General features: G+C 26.9%; 1 protein-coding gene across 2 annotated transcripts; it reads right to left on the bottom strand.

The window, feature by feature from the left end:
• Positions 1–4,436: 4,436 nt before the first annotated feature.
• LOC135924326 (bromodomain-containing protein 7-like) lies at positions 4,437–17,796 on the bottom strand. Of its 2 annotated transcripts, XM_065459381.1 has the most exons (12): positions 17,690–17,796; positions 17,469–17,647; positions 17,165–17,421; positions 16,982–17,126; positions 14,693–14,803; positions 14,086–14,319; positions 12,068–12,403; positions 11,397–11,616; positions 6,854–7,009; positions 6,293–6,530; positions 5,308–5,461; positions 4,437–4,587 (listed from the first exon to the last, which is right to left on the bottom strand). In XM_065459381.1, exons 1-12 carry the CDS (start codon positions 17,751–17,753, stop codon positions 4,471–4,473), a joined length of 2,211 nt encoding a protein of 736 aa, XP_065315453.1. In that variant the 5' UTR covers positions 17,754–17,796; the 3' UTR covers positions 4,437–4,470. The 2 variants fall into 2 exon arrangements, with proteins under 2 accessions (XP_065315453.1, XP_065315454.1); XM_065459382.1 differs by lacking the exon at positions 5,308–5,461 and having other exon boundaries at positions 4,493–4,587.
• Positions 17,797–18,041: the final 245 nt, after the last annotated feature.

Raw genomic sequence — 18,041 nt, 5'->3', positions numbered from 1 at the left:
AATATTAGCGCAAACCAGCTATTTTCCATTCTATCAATAATGCCTGAATTAGGCAATTTTTCTTATTTTGCTAATAAACTTTTTCTTTATACTGTCTAAACGAATTAAATTATAATTAATAAGGAACATCGATGAAATTTTCGGAATAAATTATTTAAGTTGCTTAAATCATAGATTTGCCAAAATTTTGTTACTAATAGTTTTTTTCCTTTTACTAGCTATTATACTCGTTTAAGTACTCAATTGGTACTAATAAAGCAAGAAATATTGATATAATTTACAATTAGTTCGTAGAACTATACAGTCGCCAAATTTAACGGCGATGATATTAAGTATATAAATCCTGTCTATGCCACTGTTCTGATACACAAGTTGAAGCGATAAAGAAATTGCTCAGAATTATCAAATTATTATGGTAATTATAGATATAAATATCTTAAACATGATATTTAAAGAAGTTCGAATATTATGAAAGAATTAAATAAAAATGTAAATATAAGCCTTCCTGATATTGGAATATCTTTATTTTCTTGATTTGGAACATTTTCTATTTATTTTCAAAAAATCCTAATTTATTTTAATTCCATTTTATTAGAAAAAATGAGTAAAAGTGCTTACAAATTGAGAAGGAGCGTTTAGCGGTGTTTTCATAAAAACGCCTGATTTAAATTGAACTGGTATTATTTTATAAAATGATGAAAACTATTATACGTTTTTTTAATTTTTATATTGTTTAGTTAGACTTGTGAAATCAGCAAAAATAAAAAACTAAAATAACTGAAGATCTAATGATTTATTTCCATAATTTATTCTTCATAAATATTACAATTGTAATCCAATAGAATATTTTGAATTTTTTTTTTGATAATCATAACTTTGCAGTTATTTCTATTTATTAAAATGCGATAAGAAGAAAAAGGAGAGGTCAAAATATTCAAATAAATTAGTTACTATTATATCAGAAAGTTATATCGATGTGCATTATCTAAAAATTATAATTAGGAGGCATTAATTATCAGTAAAATCTTCTATAATTTTTAAAAATAATCTGAGAAAATCAATAAAAAATTCTTAGCTTTCTATATAATTTTTCATCTAGATTGGAAAAAAGGTATATCAGAAAATTTTCTTTAAATGACATAAAGCACATGGGGGGGGGGGGGTTAACTTATTCTGGTAAAAACTTAACCCAAAATGTCCCCTCCATACTTACAACCATGAGTGAGTGAGACCAGAAAGAGTAATGTATTTTGTATCACATCAGTTAAATGTTACATGCTTATTAAATAAACAATACGTAATAAAATATTCTTAAAACATTCGCGTTTATGATTTAAGAAACTTCGGTTGGTAAATTGATATTGAATATATCAATTTCACTTAAAATGAATTCGTAATTTTCGAAGTCATGCGCTCGCTATAATAATTTCGCGCACATACATTCGCGGTAGAAAATTCGCTATAAAGAGTTGGCGATTAAAGTTTTGCTATAAGTTTCGCTAAAATTTATTCGCTCTAAAGTATTCGCGGTTTAGGTTTCGCGGAAATAAATTCGCGATAATGAGTTCGCGATCAAAGTTTCGCTATAAAGTATTCGCGGTTAAAGTTTCGCGGAAATAAATTCGCTATAACGAGTTCGCGATCAAAGTTTCGCTAAAATGTATTCGCTATAAAGTATTCGCGGTTAAGGTTTCGCGGAAATAAATTCGCTATAACGAGTTCGCGATCAAAGTTTCGCTATAATGTATTCGCTATAAAGTATTCGCGGTCAAGGTTTCGCAGAAATAAATTCGCGATATTGTCTTCGCTATAAAAGTTTTGCGGAAAAAAATTCGCGGAATTGGTTTCGCGATATTGCCTTCGCTATAAAATTTCTTCGCGATAAAAGTTTCGCGAAAAAGTGTTTCGCGATAAAAGTTTCGCTGAATTGACCTGATACGGTTTTAATCATCATGGTAAATGATGGATTATCAACTAAGGAAATTGGCTGAACTGTATAAATTATAAAATCAACAATAACTTTATCAGCCAATTTCTGATTTGCATTATTAATTAATTTGGTTTGAATTCAATTAGTCTTTTTGGATGTAGAGTCGCCTATACTAAAATTATTTAGATGTTTCTCCATTTCCTTAAAACTCATGAACAGTCTTATAAAATAAATATTATTAGAATGTAAAAATGACAATTTACCTTTAGGTGTTTCTTGAGGTTATAGCTACTGGATTGATTTGGGGAAATATTTTTTTTTTACATTTTAAACAAATAAATTTGAAACCAGTTTTGGTTATACATTTATTTAAAAAAAATTTCAAATGTAGGGAATGGGAAATTTGTATTATAGCTATTAATAACATTTTCTTCCCTTGGTATCTTCCATTTCATTAATATCATCGTTTGAATCACTTTCAACGATTTGGATATCCATAGGCAATGACATTTTAAATTATTAACACGTGATTTAGGTTTATAATACAAATGAAAATATAAATTACAAATTGAAATAATATTTTAATTTCAAAATTAAATATAAATTATAATTAATTATGATATTATATTTATTTTCATGTTTATATTTACCTTCATTATTTTAAAAGTAGCGAAGTAGCGGCTAATTAGCTACTTTCAAAAAAAGTAGAGCGCTAAAAAATTAAATAATTACAAAAAAGTAGCCGCTATTAGGTATAGCTAACAAAAAAGTAAGCGCGCTACTTTAACAACTCTGGTAATCAGAAATTTCCCAATTATTATTTGATAATGGATGAATCAGAAATTAACCTATTTTATGAGGTATGAATAAGAAATTTATCTATGCTTTGATGAATGTTTATTTTAATTTTTTTATGTTAATAAAGTATATATTTATAGACTTTCAATACAAATAATTGGAACATATGTGAATCAGTAATTGGCAAAAAACAAAATAGAAATTAGTTAAGGCCCAGTCGTTTGGTGGCCAATTTCTTTACTAAATTTGTCTAGCCTAGTTCAAAATATAGGTTGTTGAACCAAAATAAATAACTGTTTATAATCTTGGGGAGTGATTAAATTAGAAACAGTATATTTTACTCATCAAATAGAAAAAAACATTTATATGACCTGACCAATTCACTTTTTTGTCAAAAATGGCCCAAAGATTCTCAATGTTAGGGCTTGGTCCTGGTATTGCAGACATGAGAATATATATAATATCTAAGAATGTCCTTATGTGCACAATAAAAAATTATTTTTAAATGTATTTTAATACATTTGTAATTTGTAACTAGAAATTTATCCTGCTAGATGAGAATTTTGTAGGCAATAATAAATATTAGGTATACAAAACACTGGCAAGATTATATTTAGGTCTTAAATTATAAATACAAATGTATAAAATTATAGTAATATTATATATTTTCTTTTGCATATAGTTTTGAGGCTATAAGTTAATATAATAGAAAATTTACATATTACTTTCTTTTTATTAAATAATAATAACTAAATTGATTGTATATATGAAAAATACTACACGAAAAACCATTTTTTGAATCATCATGCTTTCTTTTTTATATGATTATTTGTTTTACTAAATAAGTCGTTGTTTAAATTCTTATACGAAGCTAAATCCCTAATTTAAATTACAACAAAAATATTTTTTATAAGGGTAAAATTTTGATTTACCCTAGTAATAAAATAAAATAAAGAATACACTATCTACCAGTCACAGCTTTATCGGGTACTATAACATTCTTCAGGCCAAAGGTATTCATATTCTCAACGAATATTTATAGGCATGGTATTTGTATCAAATACATTTTTTTGAAAATTTGCTCAACCCTGGATACAATTATATTTATGGTATGTATAATTTTTGTTCAATTTAATTTGTATTTATCCTAACTAATGGATCTTTTTCCTTTTGAATTATATTATTAGAAATAAGATTTATGTTTGGATCAAATAAAACTTTCACAACTTAGGTTTCATCGTACAAAAAAAATAAAAGTGAACGCTTTATCAGATCCTTTTAAGAGCCTTACATGAGCCAATCCTATCAGCCGGACCGCAGAATTCGCACAGGCATTTTCTTTACTCGGTGGGATTCGAGCCTTGATTTTAAAATTTATACTGGACAACAAAATTCTAAATTACATCGTTTTCATAATGATTTTCAACAAAAATTTTCCGATTTTGAAATAAGATTTTTTCAAATCTAAAAAAAATTGGAAATTTAGGATCAGGCTCGAATCTTTGAAAAAAATTATCGGATCGTATTAATCAGATAAAAAAAAATTTCGGATCGGCTCGGACCTGAAAATGGGTCTTTATAATTTATATTAAAATGAATCTTTCTAGCCTGATTATTTTTTTTTATAAAATTTTGTCACAATTTATTTGGAGAACTATTATGACGTTAGATTGTATATAAATTACTACATAATATCGATATTATTAAATTGACATAAAAAGATTATAAGTAATCATAAATAATCATAATATTTCAGTATAAATTGGTGTTTTAAGACCTATAAGGTTATGAATACTTTCAGCGTTCACCAAATCTTTAGGTTTAGCGTTCATAGCTAATTTTACTAAATTGTCTCTAGCCTAAATATAAATAAATTTAAGTTTAATAAAATATATTATATATTACACAATAATAGATATTAATTCAAGTAAAGAACTATCCACAAAGTTATGTTGATAAAAATTAATGTTGTTAAGGTAACTAGTTACAAAGTATTGCAACTACTTTTTGAAAATATTTAAATAGTAACTCACAGTTACATTTTTGGAATATGGCGACAAATGTAATTAGTTACTGTTACTTTTTATCATCTTTATATATGATGATTTCCCAACATTTGTTTATTTTAGGGAATTTAATTTTGGAGAAATATTTGTACCCTTCATAGAGACTAATTTAAAAAAAGCTTATTGTTTATTAAAGTCAAATAAAAATTTGGATTAAACAAAATTTTTCGTAAAAATAAATATTATCTTATGATATTTTTTCTAGTAGGAATAAATATTATAATATTATCTCTTTTCGGAAATAAATATGATATATCTTTTTCCAGGGCAATAAATCGTATAAATAATTTATAATGCTACTTGCAATATAACTGGTCACTTCTAAAATAAAACTGAAACTAGTAATAAAATTTAGTTACCCTTTTAATAATATACCTAGTATAAAGTTTCTTTTACAAATTTAACTTGTAACTAGTTACTTTTGGAAAGCAACCTTTAAACAATACTAATAAAATCGAATTTTTAATAACTTTTTTAAAAAAATATTTCAAATAAATAGCGAATTTATAATACCCGAGAAGCTAAATTTATTTCTCTATCTGTAGGAGGAGGCGCCAAACTTAAATGCTTAATCGGTAAGGAAAGTCTACTCTTCTGCGCTTGGTTTAAATCAACTATAGCTTTAGAAGCTAATTTAAATTTCTCTATCAATTCATCCGGTAAGTCACTATAATTGTAGTAAGTTATGAATAATTGTGAACAATTAATGTATAATAATTTAAACCACGAGAAAAATGTAATGAATGCTATAGTATACAAAAAGAATCAAAATAATCCTGATACACCATTGAAATATAAAATAACTCATAACATAATAGATAATGCCTGGGGATAGACTTAAACCTCCGGAAAAAAATATCCTTTTAGTATTTTTTAAAATGGTCGAAGAAGTGTTTCATTCAAAATTGTTATTCTAATTTTGTAAGTTCCTTAAATAAGATCCATATGGTCAAAATTTGACGAAATTCCTCACTTAAATTTTTTTTTTATATATCTAAGGTTTCGCAAATTTTTTTTGAAGCAACCATTAATTAAAGGCCATAATCTTCTTCTTCTTTAAACATTCTCAAATATATCTAAAAAATATTTGATTTATATAATTTGATTGATTCGTCAACAATAATTTTTATTTTCAAGATTTATTTTAATTCTTTTTTTTTGTAAATAATCAAATTATTCATGAAACTATCTTATTTTGTGAACCGAAGTTCCGGCTAACCCTAAATCTCATTTAAAAAATTTTTAATTATCGATATTAAATTGATTATTCGTTTCGAAATTAATATTTATTCAAAGCTTAGGTACAATAACATATAAAACAAACACTTTGGCGAACATGAATCCAAAATAATTAACTAGTTTCAAAATTTAATCAGAAGAACTCATGTACAGATGCAATATTATATCAAATTAAATTTTGATAAATATTAAATAATTAAAATGTTTAAACGAAATAATAATTTTATCTTTTTTATTAAAAAAAGGAAAAGAAATATACCTATAAAATTTTTGGCTCTCTTTATCTAGCTCAGCGTTATTCCTAGAATGTTCCAACTTCTCTAAGATATCATTTATGGCTTGAGAATTCTTTCCATGGGCCCCTTGAGTCAATGAATCCAGTAAATCGTCCACGTAATTTTGAATAGAAGGCAGGCGAGAAAAAGTTTTAAGACTGAGAGCATATTCAGAATCGAGAGATAAAATACTAGTATCAAGTGTGGCCGGGGTTGTTATTTCTAATCAATAGGATGATAAGGTAAGAGTATACATATGCAAAAGTAGTATAAATTCATTATAGTAAGTATTCGACGGAGTGAAAACATTCCATTCATTATATTAAAATTCATATAATGACAAGTTTTTAAATAGATGGTAATATATCACAAAATGAAAAAATTTCATAAGCGTTCCATATTCAGATAATTTTATTTCTGACTTTCTCGATGAGCTAAATGCAATTTAGTTGAATTATTTTTTTTAACACAATTACAATTTAGAAAAAACATGACAAAACTTCGTATTATATTGAAGAGAAGAGAAAAAAACAAGGAATGCAAACCATTGGAGGTGTCATCGATTCTAGAATTGTATATGCTATCGAGTAAATCGGTTTCTTCTTTTGTTATGTTAGCATCTGTGGAGTCCCAAAATGGCGCGTATGAGGAAAAGGGGTTGTAATTGCTATTTAGACAACCATACTTTTCTAGGTATTGAACTGTTATTTTTAATTTTTATGAAAACATTATTATAGAACAGTTAATCAGCTCAATGTTCTTTTTTTTTAATTATTCAGAAAAGCATTTTTTTTAAAAAAGTATTTCTTCCTTTTTAAATGAAGGGATTATTCGGAATTATGTCTCAACATTTGCATTGTGATATATAAGAATATGTTACTAAATAATTTATTTATTCAAAGAATTTTGCAAAAAATTAAATATAGAACGCTACTTTTCTAAAAATCACAAAGATCCGAAGACTTTTTTACAAGAAAAAAATTGGAATTGTGAGCGAAATTCGAAAGGGACCTTATCTTTACTCATAATTTTTTCAGATCCACAAATAAGATTTTTTGTAGGGCTGTTCCGAGTAATTTGGTTCTGGCCAAAATCGAGAGTTAGGCGTTTTTAAAAATTGGCTAAATCAAGTGGTTTAACAACACTAGTTGAATGTGATTCGTAAGATATTTTAAAATCTTTTTCTTACTGTAAACAATTTAACAAAAAATGATGTAAAGTTTTTACCTAATTTTTAAACATTACAACAAATAAATTGTATTTTAGTTCCTTTCATTAATTTATTATTATATTTATAAAATAAAAAAAATTATATATACATACAAACATAAAATATATCAAAATAATAAAAAAATATCAGATCGGTTATTTAAATATCGGCCCGATCCGATATTTTTTGAAAACGTAAAATATTGGTGCCGATCCGATATAAAAATCGGCACCGTCCTAATAATTACAGCTGAAAAAAATTCGTTCCGATATTGTCATTGTTTTCGGTTACTTTATGATTATATATGTAATAATTATATCATATTTTTTTAACCTATTTTCTAGTGTTGTTAAACCATCTAACTTTAGCCGGCTCTAAAAAGCTTAGCCAAGTTTTTAGTCTGAAAAAATAGTCTCCATCATTAAGTTTATGTTTTTAGGAGATAATCTTGACCATGCCATATTGGAGTTGGTCAAAGTTAGGTGATTTAACATCACTACTAATTTCCTAATAATAAAAAATGAATAAAATAAACAAGAATTTAATTTATTTCTAACTATAATATTTTTTAAAAAATCGAATTATAAAGAATAAAAAATTGATAAAAGATATATTTATTTTTGCAATAAAAAAAGAATTTTAAGATATTAAACGAGTCACAATCAACCATAAACATTCTATATGATTAAAGATAGTCTTGCTGGTAAACGGGAAATGGCTCCTAAAGAAGGTAAATGTAGCATTGAAGGATTTCACAAAACAAGGGGCAGTGAACTTCATGTGGATTAAAAAACGACAGTAGCCTTAGTTTTGGCAACAACTTATGCTATTTTATTATCAGGATTCTATGTAAACATTGCCCATATTTTAAATAAAACGATAAGATAATTAACTTCTGGGCAAAAAATACACTTGATCATTCGTGATGATGTACCAAATATCGCCTTGGCCATGAGAAATATAAAATTTAAGTGTTTTTTGTTTTGCTAATAGATTATATAGATATAGGTATTTTTTTATAAAAAAAAATACTAATTTTTTTTGTTATTGGTTTAAAGATAGATGGTGCATAAAAATCAAATTGGGATATTAGCCTACCCTTTTAAATATTAAAAAAAAAATTAATTCCCCGATTCAAGGAATATCAATAAAATATATATATTTAATAATAGAATTTAACCCTTTACCACATGATGTTTTAGAAAAAATTCTCAGGTATTCCCTTTGACATATTAATTGATAATTGATCAAAAAAAAATTTTCAAACAATTTATTGTATTTTATATATTGGTATGAAATAAAATAAAACAATTTTTATTTGCATGAAAACATAGTGCGCATTGGCATTTCAGCATTTTACATGTGTAACCCCTTTACACAGTGGATTTTTGCATCTTTGACGATTATTCATCCACTCTGGGATATGTCCAATTTGATCCGTGCGAATATCTGTGGACGGTACGAAAGAAGTAGGCCCCCTTCTTTTTTTTATCTAAGTAATGCACTAATAAATAAATAATCACCTTCTATTAGATTTTCGACCATAGAAGAAGAACGTCCGCGTTTCAATTCTATTGAAGCTTCAACTTGACACATTGTTGTGGCTACTTCTTGACGAAATTCCGATAAAGAAAAAACAGAATTGTCATCTGATTTGGCTTTCTCGCCTTGAATTCGCCGATATAATAACCAGGAATTAACAACTGCTATATCAATAAGGTGTTGGAAGACCCTATATACCACTTTTTGGATCTGGTTGTATTGTGGTATCTTCCAATATTGCTGTCTAACAAATCAACCCCTCCCATATGCTTGTTATATTGCTTGAGAACCATGGGACAAGCTATATTTAGCCTTTTCTTTGTTTTGCGGTCATATCGTTCAATATCACTCTGGGGTAATTTCCCATACAATGTTGACAAAAAAGTTACTGTTTTATTATCTTTCCATACTAAGGAAGTTATATCTACCCCTTCAATATTTGCCATTTCAAAGAATGACCCTCTTGGAACCAGTTTCGAGGGCACAATCATAACAGGTTTGATATAAATGAATATCGTAAAAACAAAGAAAAATATAAATGAACAATAGATAATCGAATGTCGTATAAACAAAGAAAAATATAAATAAACAATAGATAATCGAAAGTCGTATAAATAAAGAAAAATATAAATGAACAATAGATTAGAGATCTGCAAAGTTAGGCCTGGCCAGTACCCGGCCCGGCTTGGGCCTAATTCTATTAAAATAATCGGGTTCGGGTTGAGCCGGGCCTAATATTTTAAAAAAAATTCGGGTTCGAGCCGGCAAAACTTTTTTAAAAAAATTTCGGGCCGGGTCGAGCTTGAAAAATTAGGCCCGATGCAGATCACTACAATAGATAATCGAATGTCGTATAAACAAAGAAAATTATAACGGACAATGGAATCGTAATATATTAATCGCTTATTAAAAAAATAGCATCATAAAATAATGGCTTTTATAAAACATTGTTTTTGTGAAAATAAAAATTTAGAACAAGAAATCATATTTGAGTCTTATTAGTAACATACATATATATTCGATTAAAAAATTTTTAATTAAACTTTTTTAAAATATAAAAACGGAAAAGAATATAGGAATATTTTAGTTACCTGGTTCATATTTTTTTGAAAAATAATATCAGAGTTTAATATTAAAAAAATGTAATTAAAAATTACGAAAAATGTCAATTTTGAAATATAGGGAACAGCGGACATTAAATACTCACTCTTTAAATAAATATAAGAATTTCTAATTAAAAAAATGATTTTTATATAAAAGGAATGTTACTAATCAGTCACATAGTGAATTTTCGCATCAAAATAATTTACTCTGTAAAATATGTCAGAAAATTCACTATGTGACTGATTAGTAGTCATATGTAATAAAGGGACTATATTTGTGAAATATGAATCGAATGATTAATAATTCGTTATAGGTCCTATTGTATTATATAATATTACTAATTACAAACTATTATAATATCGTTAAGTGTCAGATAGGATCGCGGTGAAAATTATATTGATTGGCACAATCCTAATCCTTTTTTGCATATTTATTCAATAGAACTATTCCAAATTATTTTTAATATTCCAAAATAATTCGCATTCGAAAATTATTAAATATATTTTCAACGAAACTTTTTATTTTTACTCTATCATTTAAAAAAAATTAAATAATAAATTGTTTCGTTTTCGGAAAACATTTTTTTATTTTAAATTTTCATTTTGTATAGAACAAAATAATAACTTTATTATTCAATAAGGCTACTAATTATTTGATTAAAAATTTGGATCGGATATGATTAGTGTTGTTGAATGGATCGATTTGAGCCAATTTTTAAAAACGGCTAATCGATATCTTAGCCTGAAAAAAAAATCGCTTACGCTTCGAGATTTCGCTAATAGCGCTTCAAACCTTTCTGCAACTAGGAGCAAATTCTTCAGGCTTGGGTAAGATTTTTTTTGATAAAATATTGAGTAACTGTTTTTAAAAATCGGCTCATATTGAGCCGTTTAACAATACTACATCTACGTACTACTACATCTACGTACGATAATAAAATTATTTAATCCGTATTTTTGTAAGCCTACCCTACAATAAGGTATATAGCCCATTTTTTTAACTTCGGAAAAATAATCAGTAAAAAAACTAGCCCTAAATGTATAAAACTGAAAAAGGGTAAATTATTCAACCGCAGAGATCTTATTAATATATAGATTTGAATTTTAAAAAGCAAGGGAAAGAACTCTAAGAACCTTCACAAAGCGTGTACATAATAAAGTAAAGAAATAGCGATTAAAATAACCACGTAATTTGATAAATCAATTTAAATCATATTCTCATTTAAGCCAAACCGGCGTTAATTTTTTGGTGATTTCCGTATAAATACATATTATCTTCTTTGGAGACTGAGTCGGTTCCAACCATAAGAGGAACTCCGTTCAAATTTGTGAGTTTTAAATTTTCTTTGAACGGATTTTGTAAGGAGTTATCATCGAAATCCGAGATATAAGGTCCTGATGGGATGAAGGATAGAGAAGTGTGACCTGTGTGGTCGGTGCGTAAAAATCCCAGCTTTAATTATTATTATATTTAAGGAAAATATGTGTTGTGAATATTCGATATAATTTAGTGAGAGAAATGGTAAATGTTTAATTTTTTGTTTCTATTTCGTAAAATTTATAATGAATAAAAGTGTCAAATTCAGTGATATAAGATAAAAAGTGGTATTCAAGCATATAGAGATAAAGTAATATATAAATTAAAAATTAAGTGTATGGGTAAAAATTTTTTTAACCATTAATTGTAACTCTATAAAACAAGAAATTACATAATACCTTATGCATATTTGTGATTTATGGAGGGATAAAAATACATTATTACTAAAAATTATATTTTTTTTTGAAAACAAGAAGTGACAATTATTGTTAAACCTAAACTAATTAAATCAACTAGACGCTTTTGGGAGTAATTCTTCCGTCGTCAAATAATTGACTAAACAATGTGAATGAAAACAATAATTTACTTTGCCATACGGATTGATAGCCTCCAATTTTTTCCTAGCATCTTCAGATGCCTTATTTGCATCGGCTAAAATTTGCTCCGGGCTCAGCTCGGAATCATTGCATAAGTGTTCTTCATCCACGATTTCCCGTTCTTCTACTATAACTTGATCGCCTATTGCGTGCATAATATCAATGTCCTGTATCATCGTGGTGACAAACTCGGCCTGGTCGAAATTGGGATGAGAGGTGGTGAGGTTTTGGCCAGTCTCGTTGAAGTGACTTTGATTGATACGTCTGTTCCTTAACCTGCCTTCCCTTTTAAGTAGTCTTTGTTTCCTTTTACGTTCGATCATATTCTTATTTCATTTTTTTTCCAGCAAAATAATTAAAAGAAAACTAAATAGAATGATAAGGCTATCTCCAAAAGTCTAATTTTTCTTTCTCTCAAAGGTTAATTTTTTTATAATTTTAAACGAAATGGTATGTTAATTTTTTTAAAATTTTCTAGAAATATGTTTAGTACATATTTATATTTCTCTATTTTTATAAAATGAAAAATTATATATATAATTTCATTAATGTTTTCGAAATTCGATTTAAAAAAACCGAAGTTCTAAACATTTTTAAATATGAGAACTTTTAAAATATAACTAACACACTTTGAGTTAATTAACGCCATAGAATATGTTAAAATTCGTTCGAATATAATTACAAAATGATTCTCTATCATTTTTTTGACCTTTTTGAAAATGAGTATAAAAAGTCCAAAAAAGTTGTATTTCTAGAAAGAAACAATTTATTTGTCAATGTTTTGGATTATCTAACAAGATCCCTTCTCGAGAGAGAAATTATGGGGAGACTAAAGCTAAAATTCCATGGAGCTATAAAATATTATAGTATTAGTACATATATATTATTATTAACTTATATAATCACAAACGCCAAAAGCTATTTTTGAATGGATGTACCAAATAATACCGAATTAGCGTTTTAAAAACAAAAGCCAGGACGCATAAATATTAAACTATTGCAGTTTTAACCAGGTTCACCGAAACTCAACATTGGCATTGACCGATATCATAAGCCAATAATTAATATATATTTTTTGATTTCCAATTTTATCAAATTTTTAAAGGCTCGTTAATTATTAGATAAAATTTTGTACTGAAAAAAATTATATTTTACTTGCAAAATAATATTAAATTTTTTTAAAATAATTTATCGTAAAAATTGTTAGTTTCTTTAAGGCCATTTTTATTTTTTATAATTAAAAAATTACCCCTCATTCACGTTAGCGTGGCGAAGTATGGGCCATGCTTCCCCGCTTTTCTTAATATACATAATTTATTATAAGAAAAGATAATAAGAAATCTTAATATGTCTAAAAAAAATATTTTTTTGACGGATTTAAATATTCCATATTTTTTTCATATTAGTCCCAATAACGGGCAGTATCAGTACATCTTCTGGGCTTAAACTAATTTAATTTCAATTATTTATATTACGTTTTTTTTAAAAAAAATCGTATTTAGTATCTTTTTTTTAAAAACACTTTATACTAAAGGTAAAATGCTATATAATAAAGTTATGTTATTTTAGCCAAGCTAGGTAAAAGTCTTTAAAATACCTTTAAATTAATATTTTTGAAAGTATTTTTTTTTATAAAACACTTCTTCTTCTGGTAGCTAGGAAAGGCTGGGTAAGCACGATATCACAAGCACGATATCACTCTTCATGTGGAGAGCAATATTGGGCTATTTTCGAGTTTACTATAATTTCAGAGAAGACATTTATTGACCTTCTTAAAATGGTCAAATCTTTTCTTTTTAGAAGTGAAATTTAGCGTATTAGCGGTAAATGTACACCAAATGCACATTGTGGATGTTTTTAACCGGATTGTATTTATTTTAAATATTTTATCCAAACCGGTAGATCTAAACCTATCCCAATTACTTTAATTAATAAAAACAATATAAAAATGTAGATAACTTAAATGCAAAGTTAAAAATTAACTTTTTCTAAATGTATTTTAATTTACATCTTTGTCATATTGCCGTATGTGACTCACATCCGTTTCCTTTTGTTCATGAAATGCTGCATTGGAATCGTCATCTCCCGATAATCTACCCTGTATATTATCATTAAAGTCGGTTTCATCAGTTAGATTAGATCCAGATTTAATGGATACTAGGGCGTTCAAATCAAAACCCAATTGTGAATAGTTTAATTTATCTATGCAACTGTAGTTGAGTCTGTATCCCACAAATTTATCCTTGATAGTTTTAAAAAACGAATTGAATTTACTACCATTTCTGTATTATAATAATGTTTAGGTGCCCCTAGTTCATTTCTTTCAATATTGCATGCATTTAAAAGACGAATTAAAGCTAGGTAAGTTAGAAGGGGTTTAATAAAATTAAAGGTATTCAATATATAGCATAAATTGTAATTTTTCTAGTTCCTCAATAACGAAAAACGAGGTATAAATATATTATAATAATAAGAAAAAAATATTGAAGAGTTCATTTAATATAATGACTAATTTTTATTAAGAAGTCAAATTTTTATGTCAAATATCTACCAAATCAAATAATAATATTGAACAGTTCATATATAATCTTAAAAACACTAAAATCAAAATTTACTTTTGCAAGATATTTGTATGAGGCTGCCAGCAATTTCTTGGCAGCTTTGTGATATATAGTATCAGGAGAATTATATGTCAAGGCATTGTTACACATTAATTTAACATCTTTCTGATATTATAAAAAATAAGGGGTAAATACACTTAGCAAATAAAAATAACAAAATGTCTAAAAAATTGAAAATAATTGACTACAAGATGAAATAAAATATTAATATTATTTTGCTCATAATTTTTTCCCTTAATTTCTCAGAATACTGAATTTCACAGACATTTTGCTTAAAATCAAGATGATTTTCTGAGCATTTCATATATTTTAAAATAATTCATTTTTTAATCGCAGTGCCTCTGTTTTATACCCAAGCAATTGGTATTTTTTCTGAACAGTTATATTTTTTTATATGTGCATTGAGAAGTAGTTCAGATAATTCAATATTTTTTCTAAGTTTTAGAATGCATTCATAGTGGGATCTGACTCAGAATGATTTAACAGCTGGTCAATTTCAAAAATCTGTAGTATGAGATTAATTTTTTTAATATTTTTAGATTATATGACCTTATTTGAATTCCCTGATTAATCTAATTCCTAACATTTCTATGGTGTGATTTGGATCTATCTCTGCCCATGGAGAAGGCATAATGACTATTTTACTTAAGTTAATCGTGATCCAGATTTCTCCAATAAATCTAGGAAGCTAGAGGCTTCTTTCATGGATTTAGTAATAATTACTATGCCACCAGATAGGAAATTATGTGGTGTTTCAAGTGGTGGTTATTACAACAAGATAAGCTTAATAAATTAAAAGCTCCAAGCGTATCCACAATAATTTTATACATGACTTTATTGAATAGAATTGGTGACAAGACATTTTTAACAAAATTTGGGTTTCAGACATTACCTCAAAAGATTGGAATTTATCTTCTAGTTGTAATTTTCCAAAGATTCCATACCTATCTACTTTCGATGACTATAGAGCTATTGTGCTCACCTCCATTGCATCAAAAGTTTTCATGGTAATCATAAAAAAATGAATACTAATGTCTACAAGTCATCTGCTATCCAACAATATATGTGCATATATACCTGACAGGAACATCTTGCAGCCTATTTTAGCTTTAAAAATTACCCTTCAGATATAAAATACCTTTATTATTATTTATTTTTGTAGATTTTAAGAAGGAATTTGACTGTATTAAACATGAAGTTGTGTGGAAAATCTTAACGGACAGTGGTGTGGACTCAAATATTATAAAAATTTTTAATAATCTTTTTGCCTCGCTAATGACTACTTTTAAAGTGGAGAATGTTCAATCTCTTTCCTTTATGATAAGGAGTTAAGCAAGGGTGTGACCTGTCACCTATTCTATTCAATATAGTCATGAATAATATTATTGCGGATAAGCTTGGAGCTTTTAATTTATTAAGCTTATCCTACTGTGATAACTTCAACTTGAAACACCGCATAATTTCCTATGTTAATGACATAGTAGTAATTACTAAATCCATAGCCTCTTACATCCTAGATATACTCAAATCATACAGTAGATAAATCTGGTTAACAATTAATTTAAGTAAAACAGTCATTATGCCTTCTCCATGGGCAGAGATAGATTCTAATCACACCAGAAATTTTAGGAATTAGATTGGTCAAGGAATTCTAATACCTTGGGGTAAGTCTTGATAATAAAGGTCATATAAAAAATGAGGTAGAAATGAGATTAAAGCATGCAAATTCATGTTGTACAAATATCTCAAATTATGGATGACTAGAGAAATATATGTAAAAAGAGTTGGCTTCCAATATATAAGAACAAAAGATATTGTAACTACAAACTTACTGGCTAAACAAAACCATATCAGACATTCTAAACATGAATATAAGCCTCTCAGTTTACTCATTTAAATAATAACAAAAGATCCATTTAAAATAAAAACCAATTACCTTATAAACCATTAATTTCCACTTAAATAAATAGTCCATCCATTTGGGGTTCAGTCATTCCTTTTCTCCTCTTCTATTATTTTATGTTAAATTTCAGAGTTTACAACATATCCTTTGCATACATAACCCTAACTTTTTACACTCATCTATGGTTATTCAATTTTATTTTGCTCTATGTAAGTTTTTGAAATCTTATTTGAATATTATCGAAATATTATGTTATTGTATTCATTCATAAGCCAAGTCCTCTGTTATATATCTCTGATATATATATGACCTTTTAGGGCTAATGCACTTAATATCAGGTAAGGAAAAAAAATTGAAAAAAAAATTAATATATAATTTACATGAAACAATCCTATTGTTTCATATTCATTGTTTTCTATTTTATTTCTAATTGTACTAAAATCCATGGGTTGTTGAATTATAGAAGAGTAGCCAGGTGCTATCAGATCATTAACTGGGTATGCAAAAAACCCATTAGGATCTTTTCTTTATATTAAATTATAAGTGATGTTATATAAAATTACTTTTCCAAAATGTTAATTAACATAAACAAACATTGCTGGATAGGTAAATCTTTTTTAGTGTTTTTAACACATGTTCTTTTCTTATCGATTTCATTTAATTCTGTGCTTTCATTTGTATTTGTAGTGACATCACATGTATTAGATAAAAAATGATTTTTATTTTCATTTAACAAAGAAGTGGATGATGATGATTGCCATGAATCCACTGAATCAATATTTTCAATTTCTTCATCATAAGATTGTATTTTTATTTTTTTCTGTATAAATATTAAAGTATTCAAATATATCTTAATTTTAAAAATACTTCTCTCATATTTTTAAATAAACTCTTGTGCTTTCTTTTTTCATTTAAAAAAGTAGGATTATAATCTGAACTATTACTAATTGATGACATTTTGTATAAGGATTCTCTCTGTGATCGTGGAATTTCCATTGATTTTATATCTTTCCCAACTTTTAAAATCAATTTAAGTGGTCTATTTTCTATAGTAATATTTAAATAATTGTATAAATAACTTAATTTACCCATTCCCAAATTTTTTATTTTAATATTTGAATCACCTATTTTGCTAAAATCAAAGAATGACATAACCAGTCAATATGTGGCAGGTATAGATAAGATTATGTGACAGGTTAGGTTAATGATTACTACCAAGTGAATGTATGGAAATATTCTAAATTCCAACCTAATTTGCTAAATACCGACCATAATTTATTAAAATGTAATAAGATCCTTATTATTTAATATATTAATACGGAATCACGTGGTCGAGTCCAGCCTCCTATATATTATCCCCCCCCCCCCCCCAAGGATGGAATCACCAAGTTAGAATAAGAAAAAAAACATGATCATTCACGGGATTCGAACCCGGGATCA

Source organism: Gordionus sp. m RMFG-2023, chromosome 2, assembly GCF_954871325.1.
Source record: "Gordionus sp. m RMFG-2023 chromosome 2, tfGorSpeb1-WG-v2, whole genome shotgun sequence".
Classification (NCBI taxonomy): Eukaryota; Metazoa; Nematomorpha; class Gordioida; order Chordodea; family Parachordodidae; genus Gordionus; species Gordionus sp. m RMFG-2023.
The sequence above is the reverse complement of the archived record's forward strand: the minus strand, read 5'-3'. Positions and strand labels throughout refer to the sequence as shown.